General features: G+C 37.9%; 2 protein-coding genes across 3 annotated transcripts in view; one reads left to right on the top strand and one right to left on the bottom strand.

Annotated features, from left to right (window-relative positions):
* The first annotated feature begins 2152 nt into the window (after positions 1–2152).
* LOC113508813 (serine-rich adhesin for platelets-like) lies at positions 2153–13103 on the top strand. 2 transcript variants are annotated; one of them, XM_026891939.1, is made up of 3 exons: positions 2153–2358; positions 8841–10404; positions 10603–13103. In XM_026891939.1, the coding sequence occupies exons 1-3, from the start codon at positions 2231–2233 to the stop codon at positions 12382–12384; spliced, it is 3474 nt and encodes a 1157-aa protein (XP_026747740.1). In that variant the 5' UTR covers positions 2153–2230; the 3' UTR covers positions 12385–13103. The 2 variants fall into 2 exon arrangements, with proteins under 2 accessions (XP_026747740.1, XP_026747741.1); XM_026891940.1 differs by lacking the exon at positions 2153–2358 and adding an exon at positions 8219–8693.
* Positions 13104–19495: 6392 nt separating this feature from the next.
* The window catches only part of LOC113508812 (nuclear receptor-binding protein homolog), a gene marked incomplete at its 3' end in the record, with an annotated part of 66408 nt that continues 63589 nt past the window's right edge, over positions 19496–22314 (bottom strand). The window contains exons 5-10 of the mRNA XM_026891938.1: positions 21779–21953; positions 21401–21519; positions 21162–21315; positions 20479–20680; positions 19817–19936; positions 19496–19573 (exon numbers count right to left, since the gene is read on the bottom strand). Of these exons, the coding sequence (XP_026747739.1) occupies positions 19496–19573; positions 19817–19936; positions 20479–20680; positions 21162–21315; positions 21401–21519; positions 21779–21953 (848 nt within the window). The remainder of the gene's footprint in view (positions 19574–19816; positions 19937–20478; positions 20681–21161; positions 21316–21400; positions 21520–21778; positions 21954–22314) is intronic.

Genomic DNA, 22314 nt, shown 5'->3' with positions numbered 1-22314 from the left:
TTAAACTATGCGTACTGACATACTATCCTATACGCATAATATACAAACCAGGAAGGAAATGATTAACTAGATGATATGGGATACATCAATAGATGTCGATTACTCTACACGGCACACCTAACAGGCACAAACTGGCCACAAGTAAATCATGAGCTCATGTAATGATTACGTCCACATTACAATCGATTACCTTAATGTATCGTTATGTTCCGAGCCGCCAAGTACTCACTGAACTTGTACTTACACTATAAATCTTATTAAGTATGTATACCTAATTTTCTTCAAGTGTTTGTATATAAAATGAATTTTAATGCTTTACTTGCTGTGGCCACGTCTTAAGTTGCGAATAGTGAGTTTGGATGTATAATATAATCGGATAAGCCGTTACTGAAATCGCACACAGACAAAAACACAAAAAAAAAGTGAATATATTACTAGTAATAGTAATTAGTAATATTTTACTGTTTCGCTGCAGAATCCTCAGTGAACCACCTAGAAAGGACTATAATAGAAAACATTCATGGTACAGATAATTTTTAACGATTTTACGATATGCATGTTAAAAATTGAATCAACATAGAATTAATGAACTTAAAGACGGGGCCTTTTTTAGGACAGGATGTGACACTACTTCTTTCGTTTGTTCGTTGGATTGTGTCTTTTAGGCATGGTAATTTTTGTCAGTCGGATGGTAATAAATAGGCATTGCCGATCATAAAGATCCATAATAATCAATTATTAGTTCTTTTTTGTTCCGCATCATTAAACTTTACTACTGCATTGCGAGTTTCTCGAATAATAAATTCACATGCTTACGTAAAAAGATTTAAACTTGACTGATACAGGGATCGAACCTGCAGCCCTGTTGAGAAAGTAGATCAAGAAAGATCACTAGATCCCTCCTACGCGTGCAGTCAACCGGCTACAGTTTAAGCTGTAACTGGTTTGACTTAGTACTCACGCTATTAAAAAAGTTAAAATTTAAAACAAAACCCTTTCAATTACCAAATGACAAAGATCTTTAGCTCAATTGCAAAGCCTGATAATCTTTCTTGACAATCAGATTCCATATCTCTTTTTCACATCACCAATTTTCTCAAACGAAACTAAAGACCCACAATATTAAGTCATCAATTTTCTCTTTCAGTGTGCTTTCATTTGAGTAACCGTTTATTCCATTCGGTTATTCTGCCCCTTTTAACCTCCACAACTTTTTAAGGGCTCTCTAGATTTTTATCAAAGATATCTTAGAACACTGGCACATCATTCAAACGAAATTGAAATAATCAATCAACCCGCTCAGGAACTAAGTATGATGCCACAGACAGACAAAAACGTCCAACGTATAACACCCCTCTTTTTGCATCAGGGGTTAAAAATACCTTCTTCAATTCAATTCTATAATTGTTAAACTAAAAAATATTTTGTTTTGCGTTCTTTTACATAATAAGTCTTAAGTTTTGTCTATTTTATTATTATTCGCCATCTTAGTAAGAGGACAATAAGTTATTGTTTTAATGGGTGTGTTGGCTGACTGCTATTCAAATTCTAATAAAAACTTCATAATTTACTGCGCTGTTAATCTATGTTTCTCACCCTATCGGGCTCTATGGATCGCTGATTTTGTGATATTATTTATTTCTTACTAATGTAACCTTCGTAAAGTTTTTTATAAATCCGTATGAAAAGTAGACTTTTATTAAGTCCTTCACGAGGATGCCAAGAATAATCGCATCTATTGTACCTACCTATAGTGCATGGTCGCAAGAGACAACTTATTTTCAGCAGAACAAAACAGTTGGCCTCTAGATAGGCTTTGATTAAAATCTAGATATTTCTAAAATAATAGCGGTGAAAAAAATTACAAATCTATCATGTTTAGAAATGAACTATTGAAGTATTAGTAAACTGTATAACAATGGGACCGGTTATTTACAGGCCTATCGTTTACCAACATTATAATTTTCCGCTTCCTTTAGTAAGTTCCTATAATTACAAGTTAAGGTTTACTGCCTGATGTGTTCCAGCTAATTCCTCAATTACCAATTACCATAAATTAATATCACCAAAATGCATACTAAATACTACAAAAGCTAATGAATACTACCTATTCAAATTATGACGTGTATAATTGTGTGAAACTGTTTCTCGAAGGCTGTTGTCCGGAACTAGAGGAAGCAGCGCATTACGGGGGAGGAACGCATCGTCCTTAGCGTTTCATAGTTGCTCAATGGAAGGAAGCGTTGACGTCGACGCTGAGGTAATGTATTGTTGGCGGTTAGTAATGGAGCGGTCACCGCGCAGCGCGGCCGTGCTTCCCGGGACGAGAGCCAGCATGCGCCAGCACCACGCACTCAGGTAGGCCCCGCGACATGCTGCCGTTGTGATGTGTTGTACCCGAGACGCTCGGTAAGGAACCCCACGCCGGGGGTAAGTACGCCTGTAAGCAACAGTGTTGTGATTGTGATGAGAAATATGTTAGACGATTTCCAGGGGTTTCTCATATTTATCACTTAGGCTTGGCTCTTTTTAAAGCTTATCGTTTTTCAGAGTTAAAGAGGAATAAGTATTTCAAAATTTCAGTGTAAATGAAAATCTTAAATGTTAACATGTAATCGAATTCTGGAAATACTTAACTGAAGAAGTAGAAATGCATTTTACCGCACTTTTCTCAACATGTTTTTTTTTCGTACAAACCTCTTCCATCTCAAAGAAATTATAAATCCGTTCCAGAATTAAATGGAGGATCGAAGTAAAAACATAATCATCTACCTAAGAACTTTGGGAAAATTTTTGTTTTTAAGACTATGTGGAAAAAGCAGATTTTAGAGTGTAGCTTTGTTCAAATATTACCCACCCTAAAAGACCTTCATGTTATACTTATTATACAGTTAATAGTTTGTGTCCGTTTAAAGGTTTAATTGAAGTTTTTCGTGATTGTTTTCAACCTCAAATTGTCATTCGTAACTTTTGGTGTCATGGACATCCAAAGTGGAATGTTGGTTTAAGGATCGATCGTAGCTTATGACATATTCTTGGATTTATTATACAGTTCTATATTAAATGAGGACCCTAAGTACTTCCCAACAAAAAGGTGATATACGACGCACTTTTAGAGGAAATTTGCTCTTTGAGTTCTTCAAAACTCAATATTTCTTGGAGACAAAACTTTTAAAAACTGCTACAACTACGATACTTAATGTTACAACAGCAGTTGTGTCATGCTACGGGTTATTTATTTACTACCGTAATGTTGACAAATCTATTATTAAATTCTGCCTATTATCTTGTGTTCGTCCACTGATAGGTGTCACATGTACGGAATGCCATTATGCTTCCCGATCACAAGTGATCGTGTGCTTACTCCGGCCAACAAACTGTTTTCCCGCGGAGAGATGGATTCATTGCCACTATTACTCATTACGATGATATAAGTCCTTTCAACGTAAATACATGTCATCACGTTGTTTTTGTTTACTGAAAGTTAATCACTGCTTAGATTAACATTGAAGTTGTGTTCTCAAGGCTCTAAATGTAACTACATTTATGTCAAATTAGGGGTTGTCAGTCTGTGTTTTTTGATTGACCAGTTTCTTTTAATTTTGTAATCTTCCTGACAATTGAATGAGAAGATGATTGGGATTTTGTAATGATTGCGAGGAACCTATTTTTTAACATAGCCAAATTGTTATTTAGAAGGGGCTACAGCAGCGGAAGTTGTAAAGGCATTCCTCCATTTTGGCTTCATAAAGTCCTATTCTGTAATTATTGTTCTAAATAGTATCATACACAAGTGTCAAGTTTAAAACTTGTCACTTGTCTTCCTCCGGGTCTCATTCACCAATTTTGTCGTCTCCGGTCTTCGGGTCCATCATTAAGGGTTAAAGTCGTCTGTAAGAAAATCATTCAACCCGCGGCTATCCGATGAGAAAGTCCGAATTCTCATCAGGCCTGAGAAGATCCTGCACGTATTGTTCGTTTCGTATTTTGAATCATTTGTTTTATATTCTGTTTTAAAATAATTGATTGATAATATAATTAGATGTCATTGTATTAAGTGTCGCACGCTGATGTGTATTTGTATCGGAGTTGGTCGGTCCATTGTCATTTCAACGTCGTTTCGGAAGTGAGATCAATAATAATTGAATTTGGTTTATTTAAACACGAGGAAAGAAACATCACTATAATAGCTATGAATCTTGAATTGTAAACAAAGTGTCACTATGTTTTTAATTCCCTGAAAATAAGTTAAAGTCTACAATGTTAATCGCTAAATTACGCGCAACTGTTTGTGTGTAAAAACACTGATCGGGAACAGAATCATTTGTACCAACAAAGCATTAATAACTGGGTTATAATTCGCGGAACTGCTCATAACAGCTTTCAGCTTCGATTATTTAAAACAGTTATTACTTAAAACGGCGAGTTAATCATGGATACTTAGATACTTACTGAGTGAACATTTAAACTTCGTTTATTTAAAATGATCGGAAACATTTCACAAGGTTTTAAGTATTTGGTAGAGGTATGTTCATATCAGGTCACTCTGACACGCGATCCGAAGGAATTAGCCGAAGGTCCTCGTGTGATGTATTCAGAAACCTTCTTATAGGGATATCCCTAATGTTTGCAGGTGTCTATCGGAAGTGTTTTTCGAGGGTGCACGCAATACCAAGCTCGTCCTTCCAAGTCAACAGTGTTTATCGTTTTCCCTGATGAATTTTCTTTTCACACGGAAATAGCCGAACTTGTATGATGCATGACAGCGTAGGTTATTTTGGATACGAGCTGTTTTCTGCGGGCCCACCCGCAACAAATCGGAAATTATCCCGAGGGAACTTAAAATCAGGACAAAATCATATCCTATGTGTGATTCCTAGTTGTAAACTAGGTATCTGCGTACCAAGTTTTGTCTAAATCTGTTCTATGATTTTTGTGTGAAAGAGGTACATACATTAGAAATATAATATTAGAAGATTCATTGCTTACAAACAAGCACCCGTTATAACAATATTGTCGTACATATTCTAGCATCGGCTATCTTAGCTTGCTATAATAAATTTTCCGAATGACGAAGGCGTATGAGCATTCATATATCTGTGTCGCTTCTTGTGTTTAAATGACTAGAAACTAATGCCTCGGTGTAATCAACATTGGAAAGTAAAAAAAGTACCTACGTGAAAATTTGATATCGGAAAGATATTAAGTACTTAGTTCTTTCCAGGTAACTTCATAGTAGTCTATAAAGTTACCTAGATAAAACCATTATCATTACCTTTACGTAAAACGTTTCTTATCAAGCTTTCCCTATTTTCTTGTTGCCTATCCACATCTTCATATTTGGTTATTGCCTATCAAATCAGACAAGTTTTCTGTATTAAATTTCCTATAGAGACAGCCTGTGTCAAGACAGACAAACACAAAAAAGATTCATTATTAGTGAGGAAATAGACTAACTAACAGATAAAGACATTCAAATATGAATGGATACAAAGATGAGCGAAGAAAACAATCAATTACTACCGCAGTTACCGTTTCTCTGCGTAAACATCAGTTTTAAAATAACAATAAGTAATAAGTATGTTTTAGGTATATGCATCGCCGAATCTTTTTTCCGTGCATTTCACACCGTCTGGTTTCTTCAATCAGGTTTTAGTCTAATTTCGCAATAACCAGCTGTACACCGATACCTATTGCCGTATTTAACGAACGTTCCTATCTTTCTACAACAGCCGATGATGTTTCAACGAATCATCGCGTATTCATCTATTCGCAATTTGCAAATATTCATTCATAATTGTAAATAAATTTTCATTCATAATGCATGATTATAATAATTAAGTCACTCTGTACAATTCTTGCTACTTTGTAGGTAAAGTAGATAATCACGGAATTGAAATTAATTATGTCTAATATTCATTACATTCGCTTGTGTCAATTTATTTTGAACTTATCTGTCATTTCGTTTAGGCCAGGGCCCCGATTCTGCTTTTTACAATGGCCGATGAATTAATGGCAATTGGATTAAATTCGACACTATTCGTATTCTTCTAAGAATTATGGCAACACAATTATTGGAAATTCATTGTATTGAGTGTTCGGCCTAACTGACTTTACAATTATTGATTTGGAAATATTTAAGAGAATACGAATAGTCCCATTTTAATGGTGTTTCCATGAATACATCGGCCATTGTAAACAGCGGAATTGGGGTTCGTAGTCATTGACGTGCCAATAAGTTGTAAGCATTTTGTACTGTTGCATGAAGTCAGAATGTCTTACTTAAGTACATACTTTGGGCCTGGGCTTTAAACAGACTAATTAAACGCAACACACCGGCTCTTCGGTTCGTTACTCCACGGTGCGACTCATTCTTACTCCCCATTAGCGTCGCCGAGTGAAGTCGATCAGTGACAGTGACTTCATTTAAATAGTCTAGAAATTATAATCACATGTAGTAATTGAATGTGTATTACCAACACCAGCACCAAATATTGTCAATTGATTTTCTCAAAAATTGTACAAACACAAACTAATGTAGCTAATGGTAGTAGAAAGCTTCTAGAAAACACAAAAAAGATAAATAATTAAAGACGCAATATTTGAAATTAAGCAATTTGTGCCTTCATCCTATCAAAACAATAGTCCAATCAGTGAAGCATAGGTACACAATACTACATAAAATGTGGTTAAACGAATGAAAATGTCAGTGCAATAATCGTAGTTTACAAAATACATACAAATTAGAACAATATGGTAATCCGGCGAAATTTACGCATGACCGATGTTTAGGGACGTAATAACAATATTTACATAGGTTTGTGTGAGTGGTGTCTGTTCGTGCTGCGCCTGCGCACGATCGAGTGTCTGTCAATTGCCGAATTGCATTTCCAGGGCATCGCGAGCAATACAAGTGTGCTACGATGAATGTAGTTTTCGTAGGTGTATTGTCTGAGGGAAAATTTGATAGATTGTTAACTGCAGTATTCATTTTTTTTGTAGGTACGTGAATGAAACATAATATTGTCCTAATTGTATTGATCTTGGGCACTCCCATTCAGTTCGGATTTCAGATGTCTGAACGTGGATGTAATCACTCTGTTTATAATCATTGTATCTGATAGATCTATTAACTTCGGTGTAAATAAGTTATTTCCTGCTAAAATCTATTCAACTTCCCGGACAGAAGCCAAATTTTTTAAGCATAAATAGATTCCTTACTCGACAAGTTTCTAAAGTTGAACTTCCATTAAAAATCTATACTAGGTAGATAAACAATCTTGTTATGTATTTTGTCTAAAAACTCAGTAGAAAATTAACTGTCACTAAAAACAAATGTAAAACAAGAATAGAAATTTTACTCAAGCCCATATAGGGGACACAGAAGTAGTCAATTTATTAAATACTAGCTGTTGTCCGCGACTTCGTCCGCGCAGCTAGAAGATATAGTACGGATTTTTTTAAATTGTATTAGTTTTTTAGACTCCACCCGATATCGGCCCGTGGATAAGATACCATTTTTTGAATGCATGCAATTGCATGTGAATTTTCGAAATCGGTCCAGTAGTTTTTGAGTTTATTCATTATAAACATACAAATCTATCCTCTTTTTAATACAAGTGTAGATGTATGTGTTATTACAAAAATTTCAGAAAAGATTTAGATTAATCTGAAAAGAAGGTGTTTCTACACAAACTCTGACTTTGGTGTCTTCTTTTGGGCAAACTCATTTTTCTTAGAGGTAACCTTGCCTAGAAGTGGTGTCATTACATTTTACGACGACAGCGATATTATCGCCAAAATACTATAATTTTAATCAAAATTGAACTGTGCGCTTTCTGTGAATCACGTTGTATCTGTATAATCACCGATAAAGACAAGTACATTAGTTCCAACATACGAAGAGTACACAGCGAATTGCAAAAGTAGTGATTAATGGTGCTGTCTAGCCAGCTAATATTTTACAAGTTTTTTTTTCTTGTATTAGAAAATCCACTGAATGATTGCGCGCGCGCAACGTACATACATAGGTACTAACAATCATTATAGCATCCTCTACTTGGCTTGATTTCGCACTCATAAATCGTAAATAAATGTACCTACTTCAACCACATAATAATGACAGGCGCATCAATTAATACTAGGTACCTACTACAAAAATTTGGATGTTATATTGATTTGTGTGATGCACCCTGCGCACGCGCACCCAAAGCCGACACTTACAGGTTCGTGGATTTCATGTTGTTACGTCATCTGTTATTTAATTAGAACCTGTTGGACGTTGTTCGCGTCATTATGCTGTCTTCAATACCAAAGATATATTAAGTCCATCAAACAAAATAGTCATTGCATTCCGATGCAACGTTTTACTAAATTAGTGATGCATGAAATCGTAGGAACGCATTTGCCAATCCGCGTATTTAAAACATCAAAATTAGAGAATAAAATAATCCTCTGTAACGGTATCATAACAGTAAGACGTATGAAATACAATTGATTCATAAGTAACATTATTATCTAAACATATGATACAACTTATATAATAACAGCCGTAGCGGTTGCACGATGGTGTGTCTGTTTGAAAACACGACCATTGTGCGGCGCTACTCCCTCGCCTCCACTTGACTTCAGATACGCAATCACGCACAGCGACCGCTTCACTAACTCTGCGATATGTCGGCTGGGTACGCGCGGTGAGCACTCGCAACACAAACGCATCGTACTCTTCACAACCTCTTACGATAGCTAAGGCGACAATTATTATTATTATTGATGTAAATTCCTTCCGAGTCGACTGGCCCAGCAGCAAATTAATTTAACAAAAATTTATTTCATTTCAGGTCCTTCGTGATTTCCTTGGCAATCGCGATAGCAATAACTAAATCACCTGCCAGTGGCTTCACTATCGGTCGGTCACATAATATCTTGAGTCAATCGCCAGATCTAGACACAGGAGAGAGTACACAGCTTGAGGTTAGGTATGATTTAAAATCAGCTCAGGACTCAGATCAAAACGTCACCGCTAAAGTTAAGGGATCAGATACAGCTGTAATTGCAATCAACGATCCGAAAAATAAAGATACGAAAATCGATAACGATGGGAAAATTCCAAAAGTACTAACTATTGCCAATCAGATAGCAGACGAGGAGTTACTACCATCAGAATTAAAAAAAACTAATTTATCTGCTGACACAACAACTACTACTTCAACGGCAGGAACGAATAACTCTCACATTACAACGACTTCAAGCACCAGCCAGACAGCGACAAAGAGTCCCGAAAAAAATGAAGAGCGCTTAACGACACTTCAAAATATTGTTCCTACTGGAACATTTAATCGAAAGGAATCTTTGGGTAACACTCTAAACACAATTCAACAAGGAAACGTAACAAGCACATCAGCAGACATCCTAAGTAAGGGCAATTCAAATACAACGGATCTCAGTTCGAAAGACAATATTTCTACTGAAGCGTCATTGCCAGAGCAAACCACAAATAATTTGTTAGAAAACGCAACAGTAAAACCTACAGATATCAGTACTACGCCAAGCAGTTCTACGGAACATATAGACGTGACTAGTTTAACACCTGGAAACAATAGTCATTTACATAATGATAGCACTACGAAACAGAACATTTCAAACTTTATAAACATCGATCAAAATATTTCGGAAACAAAAAAAGACGAAGAAAATAAAACCCTGAAATCGGATGAGTCTACTGTCTCAACGACTTCTCGTGCACCAGAAACAGACGTAACAAGCATATCGCAAGAATTTACTACGGAATGGTATGTTACTACAGACGATTATAATACGGACACAGCATCTGCAGACTATGTTCCTCCAGCGCTGCCGCATTGGAAAAAATATACAACTATTGACAGGAAACGCATAAGCACTGAAAGTGCTCTAACGAATGCACCAGAAAACGATATGACAAAAGCAGAAACTGCCCAAACTCGTATCAGTCTAGATAAAGTTTTTATTATGACACCAATTCCATCATTAGAAAAACTAAAGAATGATTTGATAAATGCTCAAGAATCGACGACAGTAATGACGACGATGATGATGACGACACAACAAGTTGAAGAGCCGAACGCCACCGATGTAAGCGTCACCCTTGCACCAGTATCCGGCACGCAGGCTGTTACACAAATGATGGCTGCTGATGTCGAACCTGTCACGACGAAACAAGAACTGGTGTCCAAAAGAGCAGGGTACATACACAACGTCGAGGTGTCAGCGCCCAAGGCAGACGAAATAACTACTTCAGAACTCCCACCAAAAGCGACGGTGAATGATACTGAAATGTTTGGTACTATGTATGAGACTGAGCCAGGTGAAACTGATACGCCAGAAAACAAGAATATTACTGGCCTGGAGTCGCAAAGCCAACTGGTAAGTTTTGTTTTTAAATCTAATTTAATTTCATACATTTTTTCGCATAACATTAGACTCCACAAACACTCTATATACCATTTACATTAATTATTCTCATCCTAAGCCATACAATTTTATTTAAAGATCCGGTTCAATTAAATGTTGGCTATAATATAATGCAGCCTAATACATACATTTTGTTTTCTTTTTTTAAAGGCAGAGGATGCGATCAAGGAAGAATTATTAAGAGAGGAAACTCTGAACGACGAAGAGAATGCAAAACGTTATCGAGACGAACGACTTATTGTAACGAACGTGAAGTCACTGAAGGAGTGGAAGACAACTGACAATGTCACTACAGGTCAAGACGCAGTTACTGAGGACATGCTAAGCGTTCAACCAATCAGCCCAGGTAAAAAGAAGCTCGCAGGGCTTTATGCAGTAAGCCCTAATTACAAGCCTCTCAAGAAATTAGATGTCCAGCCACCGAAACAGTTCGTACGAGATCCAGACGACAACAGTTGGAGGAATGAAAGCATCAGCTCTCTCGGAATAGTGTTTAAACCAAAAAATGCTTCCAAATCCTTTACAGAAGTTTTAAAGAATAAAACAGAGACCGAGTGGGCTAACATGACAGAAAAAGACAACAAAGATGGTGTTCCAGACTTAAGAGTTAGGTTAGAGAAAATCGCTGAAGTAAGAAAATCTAAAAAGAAGAGGGTGAACAAGTTTGGTGATACCGTTTACAGTGATTATGAAGAAACTTCAGGAGAAAATATCAGCACATCGAAAGTTGAAGATGTGACTGTACCGATGAGCCCAGAAACAATACTTTCTTCGACAACGCCTTCCCCATCGAAACCGACCTCAGAGTTCGACTTAACAGTGAATGCTATATCAAAAGAAAACATGAACATATTTAAAAACGACCTTACAACTCCCTTAACGACAAACAAGCCTAAGAAATTCTACAACTTAGCCGAGTACTACGATACTACAGATGAGTATGATGCTGATTATGTTAATCTCTCCAAAATAGACTTGAAGAAATTTACTCAGCCTTTTAAAGCTACCCACGTGTCTGTCACTCAACCTCCGGAACTGCTGCGTACAAAACCGATGAGAGAATACCAACCGGAGAGGAAAGCGACCGTGCAGTACTTCCCCCCGACACAGAAAGTAACACAAAAAGTTAATGTAAACGACTACGACCACGATTTCAATAGAAAAGTAAACTTGTACACATTTAAAGAACCTCCTCAAAATGTGTTATCTGTAACATACGCGACAGCTTCTCCACTCCACACAGAAAAGAACGAACAATTAAATAAGTTAACAGTGAAACCTGCTTTTACGCCAATGTACAGACCTGACAGCTTAGACAAAAACCTGTATTTGACGAACCCGCCGCGCGTGACCGAGCCCCCTAACGGATTTGTAGTAAACGATGGAAATTTCAACAGAGCTTCATACGTAATCAAACATTACAGGGACTTTATTAACGAGGCAGCGAAGGAGAGCGACGACGACAGGAGCTCAGAGTTTCTTCCCTACACGCGGTCACCACTGCAGGGAGTCACAATGAATGACCTGGCGAAGTTAACAACACTTAAAGATCCTAATCAGGGCGATGACGATTATGATTACGAAACAAAATTCCGAAAAGATATTCTAAATAGATTCGTGGACAATTTCAACCAGAATAGTGAACGATTCAAGGTTGACTTTCCCATACTGTACAACAACAGTGTGGTGCACCGGAGCCCGGCGGAGGGCAAGGTGGCGTCGTCCAGCGCCTTCATGAAGCGGCTGTACGACGTGAGCAACCCGCGGCCCTCCAACATCCTGGCGCCCGCCAAGCCGTGCGACCCGCACTGCGACAACCTCACGGTGGAGCTGTCGCCCGCCTACGAGCTGCACTACTACGTGCCCGAGCAGGAGGAGAAGGAGGAGATGGAGCCGCGGCCCATCACCATGCCGCAGCGGTACCGGTTATGAAACCCGCGGCGGGGGCCTCTGCGGAATGTTAGCGACAATCAATAGTATTTTATTGGTGTTAGTTTGCCCAACCTGCGGCTGAGTGAATATTAATTAGTATAAAGAAACATCGCAAACAAGTACTCGCTAGGAACGGAAAGTTGTACTTTAATAGACGTGGTACTTAATATAAATAAGAAAATGTATTTGTGTTACACTTGTCTTGGCAGTCATCAAATACTATAGAGACTTATATTACTTATAAGTATTTTGTACCTCTACAAATATAACTGCCAAATTACCAAAGACAATTTAGGGTAAATATTAATGTGTAAAATAACTTCTGTTTTATAAAAGATACAAGGGAAAAGATTGGTCTTGAATTGTTGGTTTAATTAAGAACAATCCCGCATCAACAGCGGAAGATGAATAGTTGAACTATGAAGGCCTGTATTACATAGTAAGCTGTTGTGTAAATATTTACATTTGTAGATGTAACTGTAACTGGGCTCTCACCAGTTACACGCGTGACTTTCTCTTTCATGTTGGCTGCACCATCACACACTACTGTAGCATCGGAGTTCTTATCATTGTCTCATAGCTTTATTAGTTCTATATAATATGGTGTCTCACTTCATACGCTGACAAGTCAAGTATGTTATTGTCGGGATAAATGACAAATATGATCGACGCAGGAGACGTTGTGAGTTTGTGATAATAAATTACAATTTATGTAATAATGACGTTTTTTATTCTAATTCCTACAATACATAGATTACTAAGAGTAGGATAGACTCTATTCTTAGCATGAAAAAAATTGGCTGAGAATGAGGCTGTAGAAATTGGTTTTAGGTGATCGAAACTTATCACACATGCAGAAGCTACCTATAAGTGACAGTTAAAATAGTATACAACTACAACTAAATAATAAACAACTATCTCTAAGTAGAAAAGGTACCAAATACTTTTCTTGTTTAAAGTAGAGCTCAAATTTGTATCTGACTTTATAATCGCATCTACCCACAAACATAGCAGCCATGGCAGATAAGTATACGTAACATTTTAATAAGGTACTTTACCACATAAAACATAGGCACTATTTGATTCGATAGAAATCATTTTGTAACCACAATCGACTGGTTTAATAAAAAGTATTTTTTATTAGATGAAAGTGACTTCAACAATTTAATGCCAATATTATATTAAATAAAGAAATAAGACAGATTGTTTTGCTAATGAGTTGACAGAGAACAAATTTGCAAGCTTTTCCCTGCGCTTCATTTCTCTCAGTAACGCGTCAAGACAGCCTAACTTTGACGTTTCCGCGCACTGGTAGCCCCGATGCGAGTCCACTTCAAGTTGCTTTAAAATGCGCAGTGTCTAATAGTTTTTATGCACTTTTTAATGTATGTATCATAAATTAATCAAGTGAGTAATTAGTATTAGTGAGGATACGTCACTCATACACCTAACATTGGAAAATGCACTCAATATCGAAATAGATACATCAAGATTGAACTCGTAGGTAACACAAAATGTTTTATAGCTTCCTCAACACCTCGGCAGGCACTCATTCCTTACATTTAATAACAATTGACGTCTAATCAATGTCGGGAAAACAATACAAGATTTATTAACAAAAAGTATGAAACTGAAAGTGTACGTTAATTGGTCTACTTTAAAGTGCACGTAGTTGATGCTTTCATAAATTGGCTCGTTCTGAAAGCATTTTATGGTTCCACGGAATATGTAACTCTCTACAGTTCCACGCATGTATTTCATAATCCCTTTTGAAACTTAAAAATCTCTGCAGTTACACGTCAAGCAATTGGTGAAGAGCTACGGTGAGTAATGTTAAATGTAATAATAAAGGGCTCTAAAGAAGCAAAATTTAATCCTGTGTCTTTAATTAACTTAAACTCCTTATTGGCATTGTAGAATAGGGAAACATGCGGCTACTTTTTGCATAATTATGATTTCCAAATCTCGTACTTATTTAAGAGATACTTACCTTTTACCTTGAATATAAAATCAATTCATTAGAACCAGAACCGCAGTCTTATTAAACTTAAAATATGCAGATTATAAGTTTAATAAGACTGGTTAATGCAAGTTCATCTATTGCTTAGATTGGTGTAATGTCTGAATGACATTCTACATCTACGTTTTTCTAGATACGCTCCACATTCTACCTAATGTTATTTATTATACAATGTACACCTGCTCAATGTAAACGTATCTCAGAGTTGTAGCGCCATGTGACCTACGCTATTGTTTAAGATAATAATAGTGCAATGTAGTTATTATAAAACAGCAGCTGGGGGTGTGCCAAACATTCAACACGCGCTTCGTCTCACAAAGGAATCCCATAATATTTTACAAACCCACGAGTAAAGACCAAAAGACAAAATACTTTTTTAAAATACACTTTATTGACGTTCTTTATTGTAGAATAGTATGCAAACATCACTTGATCGTTCGATCATTTGTTATGGATTCTTTACAAGTCACTTTGAGCATAATCATAATAGGTTTTATTACAATAATAATATGTACTATAGCTAAATCATACTTCGGTTACTTGCACATTGTTATCTGTAAAGAAAATCATTAAAATCGAGTGGGAAATGCAATTCTGGATCCAATAAATAATTATGTTACAATCTCATAAAAACAAAAAAAAACTTTTTTACAGATGAACACATTTTTCTCTTTGGATAAACAAAAGAAAAACCAGAACACTGATTGGGTAATTATGTACAACAATAAATTGTTAATGAAATAAAACATTCTCCGTTAATGTGTTCAATTAAGAAACAAACAAAAGAAAAAAAGTGAAACAAAATAATATAAACAACGTGTTCTATAAAATAATGGTTGTACCACTGTACCTCTGAACGCGACGCATCAGTGACTGGGAATACCGACCAGGGACAGGACTTTACCGAAACATCAAGCGAAACTGTACCCAATCTACTGTGGCTTTAGATTCATATTGCTAAAGTGAAGAGATTGAGTCTAACTACCTATTTTCTAAACTAGAAAATGGATACGTTTTAGTATATTAGATTTAGTTTAATTCTAGAGTTTGCGTCGATATCGAGTCGTTAGCATAATATATTAAAGTGTAAAAGTTGTTGCGTTTGGAAGTAAAATGGTACATAGGAACATAGATAAGTTGAGAGACATCTTAAAATATTGCGTGAGTAACAGAGGTAACGTTGTGTGGCGCTTGTGCAGACAGAGCCGCTGTGGGAGAGGAGCGGCGTCCTGCCGCCGGGGCGTGTACGGTACGTGTGGGGGCGATTACATACTTGTTTGTATTCAGCACATTCGCATTTCACCTAAACGGTTGACAGCACAGGCACGATACAACACAGCCAAACGTGCCACATACAACTTTGTTCACAAATATAAAACAATATCAAAATGAAGGTAATTAAATAAAATGCGAGATATATAAATATAAGCGAGTCGGTAATGCAGCGGCGTTTGTATGCTTATAGGTCGATAAGTAGGTACGTAAATCAGTTACAATTACAACAATAATCATTAATAAGTATAGTTTTTAGACTAAAAGCGAATATTTACAAAGAACACGCCACTTTACTAGCTATATACTTGCCTTCCGACATAGCTCACGCGCGGTGTCAACCGGCCCACATCGTTTATGAATTAATTTCCTAACATTTTATAATTTAATTATATTCCCTAATATATATAAATAAGCGTACATAATTTTTTGGTAACGAATACGAAAATTCCCGCACCCTACGAAATAAATTAGAATCTAGTATTAGACAAAACGCATATATTTAAAGTAAATAGTCGGGCGAGTTCAACCGCGAAGCTCTATGCAGCGTGCTACGGTACAGTGAGCGTCGCGGCCGCTACTCGTGTGGGCCGCGGTACCGCGCGGGCCGTCCCGCCGTACAAACCTATCTTTACATTAGCCAGTCTTTCGTTTACACTACTCTAGACTACTGCGCTACTAACTCCTAGCCTTCGACGCCGACGCGAACATCGATGTGAATGACATACTTGATTATTTTGGAAATGTTCGTTTCGAAAAGGTAGTTCTTAAGGTGTCGAATATTTTTTAGAAAAGCAACCTTTTCGGTATACTCAATATAAGGGTGTTATATCGTTCGTGAGTACCATGTATGTCGCACACATTAGTTTTCCAGCACAACCACGCGGTGAGTACGTTCCGTAACCTGACAAGTGTTCTGAGGGGAAGCGGGGAGAGGGGACAGACCTAGGACGGGATCGCATCCTACACACTCCGAAAACGAATAACATACATACAAATATGGAAAAGTGGAAGTAGAGAAAATATCCCACAAAACTATTGTACACAAATCATTTTTGACGTAAACATATGGACAGGAGGTGGAGTTAAATAAAAAGCGACGCGAAGCGATTATAAAAATATGTCCCTTTTTTAGGTCATGTGCTATGTTTCCTAGCAAATGTCCGAACAGTTTATATTGTCAAGGGCAAGCCGTTACAAGTGAATATATTCTGTATGCGTACTGGAAGGTTTTAGTAAACTTAGGTAGTAAACGAATGTCGTTTGAATGTAAAACGAATCGTTGGCACCTCATGTATTTGGCACCACTAGCGTCAACCAAACGTAAGCTTGATACCCGTTTAGGTGTTACAACATGCTGTCCTTGTCTGTGCAACCAGCGTTCTCACATAGTCGGACAAGAGACTAAACTGATTATTTAAATTATTGCAATATGTATTTAAGTTATTTATGAAAATAACTAAAAATATTCAATAATTTAGTTTCGGTGATAAAAATACACGATTCGCGAAATAACCGATACTTTTTGCATCATTCAGTAATTCAGAACAATGTCAGTTATCAAACATTGAGTTGGTTATTAGAATATTCAACTGGTATATTTGTTTGCATGTGACACCTGAACGGATAAAAGCGCAAAATTTTAAACAATAAATAAAAAAAATCATTAGAAATTGATTGTCAGCACCAAAACGTTTTGAAACGAAACTAACGAACTAGGAACCGGTGCCGATGCGATACTCTACGACAATATACACTATAACAACTGCGGCCGCGCAGAAGGTACACTCGCATGTACACAGGTTACTATGACGTTATATAAGCATTACTAATCCCCTAATGTCGGTAATTTTTAGAACACAATGACTAAGTTTCTTCACTTAAGCGCAAATTGATGACAGGGAATAATCAAGAAACTGTTTAATAATAAATTGGATTTTGAATTATATAAATAAATATTAAAAATTTCGTCGACATGTTAAAGCAAGTTTGACAGCACTTTTACGAGTGGACCTTCTGAACTCACGTACCTTGCGATAATACAATATAGCGAATTTTATACAATGCTGTACATACATACTAGCACCACTATAGCTTTACGTATAGTAACCGAAACATTATCTTTTGTATAAAACCAAATGTATGTGTGTAAATGCAAAACATTCTATGGGTTCTGTATTGACGTTAATACATTAAAAACTGCAAGAAAAACTCTGGTTTAAGACTAATAATGGTTACCGAATAACTATTATAAATCTAGATTTTAAAGCTAATAGAAGACTATTTTCTAACAAAACATATCTATCCTTGCTCTATAAGTTTCGAGATTTTGGTTATGGCATAGTAAAAGTTAGCATCAATACATAACCCACAACAAACAAAGTTATAAATTCATAAAACATCACAAGTCTGGACAATTGACTTCAACCATACGTACATTATGTGGTAGGACTCCAACAGCTCTTAGATTACTCCCTCAAACATTGTTCCCCTTTTGTTTAGTGGATGGACCTACCCGAGGTATTGTAATTGTATAATTTATCTGTTTAAAGACAGTTAGTACTCAACTGCTTTTAGTCAGCCAGATAAGGTCTCAGCTGTAACGCAGTACAGATGACACGCACTAAGAACCAGTGGCGCCCTAACAAAACAGAATGCTACGATAAGCGTCTCATATAAAATCTTAACAAATTACTTGACTGTTGTCAACAAACGAACTCGTTTCACCTGTCGCAGTAAAAAGTAATAATCGACGCGAGTACAGTACAAATTTCAACCTTATCAACATAATGAGTATGTTCAAATTTCCGTATACTTATTATTTATAACCACATCCATAAAGCTCTAAGAGGAAGCCTCACTATACATATAATTAAAAGTAAACGTTTAATTTAAATATTTTTTCTTTTAAATATCATTTATAACATATACACATTCATACAAAATTCTACATCACTAAAGCATACTCGATGTTCGAACTAAATTATTAACCATTCCGAATCTTCATAACTTTACAATTTATACATGACATCTTAAAGTGAACTTATTTTTTACAATTTCCTTTAAGAAAGCGTATCGACTTCATTAAAAACGAACGATTCGGCTGATCGGATTTAGATTCACACTCGACTAGTAAGATTTTTTGGGAGGTGAAATGCAACATTACAAGGTACCTTAGCGATTACATACTCCACATAGTATATAAGGGTACTTATCAAAGACATTAGGCATAGTCGATTACAGCATACTATTCATTTCGATACTTCCCATACTATGTAGTGTTTGTAAGTGAAGCCAACTGCTCAACATTTTAGACTACAAATTACCTCCGCGTAACAATTACGAATTGCTTCTGGAGCTGCAGTATTTCTATAGAACTTATTGTGACCAATATGGAAGATCTGAAGACGGACACTTGTTTATGCGAGGACTGCGAGTTTCACTGCCGGCTACAACATTAGCTTAATTTAATATAAAAGTAAATGGTGATGTTTCGCTCGTACATCTTAAGCTCTAATATTAAAAATAAAATAAATAACATTCGGAACTTTAGTCGATCCCCGCTTAAACAAGCCTCGAACGTGGAAAGGTTTAAAACATTTCGCGGAACACATTCAATCGGTACCATACTTATGCAAAAATACACGTTACGGCAATACAAAATCTCATCATAAGACCCATAATTTCTACGTATAAATATGCATTACATGTAGCCCTCGCAGTCCCGCGGCCTGCACTAGCTGGCCACCTGCTGCGGCGCGCGCAGCGGCAGCCCCCCGCCCGCGCCCCCCGCGCCCCCGCCCGCGCCCCCCGCCCCCGCGCCCGCGCCCCCGCGCCCGGCCCGAAGCTGCTGCGGAGCGACTCCTCCATCAGCCGGCTCAGCTTGTCGCGGTCCGCCTGCCACACGCACATGCACGTTACAAACGGGTGAATTGCTAAAACCCCAGATCCCCGAATAAAAATAACCCAAAGTGACCTCCGACATCCAAGACTAAAAAAATTTAGTGCGGATAATCAGGACGGATACTCTAGACACTTCTCCTTAATTCCAATGTCCCCTCTAAAGGGGGGATTCCTCTTAGAGGGGACACTGGAACACTTGGAACGGAAGTGTCCCATATCGCTACCCCCCGTACTGACCTCGTGTATGAAGCCCAGCTGCACGAGCTCGTGCGCGAGCGCGGAGGCGGTGTCGCGGCGGGACACGGCGCACGTCAGCTGGCGGTTCATCTTGTCGTCCATGCGCAGCAGGATCGTCATCTGGAACACATTAGGACCACCGTTTAGCTTATGTTTCTTTTTCAGATTTTGCAATCAAATATCATTATGCAAAAAATGAAAACGGACTCTGGGCCTCGAAAGCTATGTACCCCGGGAGATGTTAAAATATAAACTGAATGTATATTTTACTTTGCAAATTTATTTGTTGCTTATATTTGTCAGATATTCAAATTGGCTCAAATGCTAACGTGTAATAAATATGAAGACCGTCTGTCCAAATCTGATAGGCGAGCCCACGTTTGATATTTTGAAATATTTCATTAGTGAAATGTGAGATGGAAGCTGATCATTTGGCAACGAGGTACGTGATGTCATTTCCTGAACTGAAATTAAAAATACGTTAATTTTTTTTTAACGCAATATTTAAATTAGTAAATTTAGTAATAAATGTTGACTGGTAGAAGTAGTGAATCGTTTCGAATAAAATGGGAAAGCGGAAGAATTTGCAGTTTGATTTTGAAATGTTTTGCTAAGGTTGTGTGTTGTGTGTTGTGGACGTGTGTCGGGTGTGCGGTACGTACGAGCAGGTCCGCGGGCGTGGCGTCGGGCTGCGGGTGCGGGTGCGGCTTGAGCGAGCACATCATGTTGACGACGCGGCGGGTCTCCAGGTCGCGCGGCTCGGGCGAGGCGGGCAGCGACTCCGCCAGGCGCTCCAGCGGGGACGCCGCGCGCCCGCGCCCGCGCAGCGCCGGCCCGTACGCCGTCAGCGGGTAGATGCCGTATCTGGCGGGGGACGAGACACTGTTAGTCGCGCTCTAGTGGCTCAGATACAAACTGTTTCGAAACTTAATATTCGTGAATAACCTAATTAATCCAATCTTTGCTGCAAATGTTAATCGAAAGAAATAAGGTACAGAATAATACATTTGCGAAACTAAATACAAACTAAATATCCCCTTCCGAAATTGTGAGAGTAAATAAAAAAGTGTGTTAACAATTTTTATAAATAATTGCATGATGAATAATTTTTGTGTCTTATCTGTTTTGTAATAAAACTAGGTAACCGGTAAACTGGAAAACTCAAAATACCGATGCATCAAGGTGCGAATTAATGTACTGTAACTATAAGCATAATAAAAATTTCATTTCTAACCCGATACGTCAACACCATAAAATCTAGTGACAACGGACGTTTAGTAATGATCCCATTCTTACCCTTTGATCCTTAAAACTATCTAAATCTCTTGAGAGACACAGCACTCACTTGACATCCTCCACGAACTTCTCCAGTTTCTCCGCATGTGGCTGCAGGTCCTTAGCGGCCAGCTCGGCCCGCTCGCCCTGCTTGATGCACCAGGCGAGCGCCTCACCGCTGGCGCCACCCGCTACCTCATCCGTTATCGTCTCCGAAATGTTCGCTGCACCAATTTACCATAAACATTTTATAATCCTGTTATAACAAAGATACGAGACAATTTATAGACATTAATTTTAATTCCTGACCTGTGGTGTTGACCAGGGTGTGTGCAGCTAATAGTTTCAGAGAGTGCACTTCGAATAGGAGGGGGTGGAACAGCAGCTCCCTGGCGGTCGGCCTCTTCGTAGGATCCTTGTTTATACACCTGGCGGGATACACTCATAATTAATATCAATACAGAAGCTTCGACGCAAACACAGCACCCATAACAGTAGCAGGGCGAATTCAACAGGCACCAAATGTAAGAGAACAGCACTATACCTTTCGAAGCGCTGGCGATGTCCCAGTACACGCCTTCACCTTGCTCGTTACAGAACGAGAAGGCAGACGTGTACTAGCACTCCACTTGTCATTCTCCGCGCATACAAAGAAAGCGACTTACCGCCAACCTGTTAGGGATGTACCTGTATATAAAGTCCTTCTGGCGCGTTTCCTCCAATGATTCAACAGTCCGTACGATGTGTTCCTCCGTGACGTGGCTGCCAGAGTCACCATTGCCCTGAATCTCAAGTGCTGCGGTCTCCAAAGCGCACATTCCGAACGAGTAGATATCCATCGCTGGCGTCACCATTTGTGATGCTGATACGGGGGAAACAAAGTTATAATGAATATGAAAGTGGACAACAGAGTTACAGTTGCTAAGATTCTTGGACTCGATCACAGATATGCTGTACTGAATTGCCTGTAAAAACTACTGACTAAGTACCCGATCATTAATATTTTTTTGGGGTAAAGGTCTCGATAGCTCTAATAAGCAAGGAAAAAAATGTTTACAGGAGGATGAATTTCAAGGCAACGTCTGTAGTTCGCGTACAGCATTAAACCTGTGATACTCGCTTGCTTCTACCAAAACCTTTCAGTGTTATTTTTGGTTCAAAGCAAGGGATCCATTAATCAAAGCAGCAAAAACTGTGTAGTCCTTTTCAAATAAGCCGTATGT

This window comes from Trichoplusia ni, chromosome 3 (assembly GCF_003590095.1).
Source record: "Trichoplusia ni isolate ovarian cell line Hi5 chromosome 3, tn1, whole genome shotgun sequence".
NCBI lineage: Eukaryota > Metazoa > Arthropoda > Insecta > Lepidoptera > Noctuidae > Trichoplusia > Trichoplusia ni.
Note: the sequence above shows the minus strand (reverse complement) of the source record. Positions and strands in the feature narration are given on the sequence as shown.

Excerpts from the sequence above, each read along its gene's own strand:
- LOC113508813 (XM_026891939.1), top strand. The coding sequence starts at position 2,231 with ATGGAAGGAAGCGTTGACGTCGACGCTGAGGTAATGTATTGTTGGCGG. Across the intron at positions 2,359-8,840 it reads CGCCAGCACCACGCACTCAG|GTCCTTCGTGATTTCCTTGG; the intron begins GTAGGCCCCGCG and ends ATTTCATTTCAG. Across the intron at positions 10,405-10,602 it reads TGGAGTCGCAAAGCCAACTG|GCAGAGGATGCGATCAAGGA; the intron begins GTAAGTTTTGTT and ends CTTTTTTTAAAG.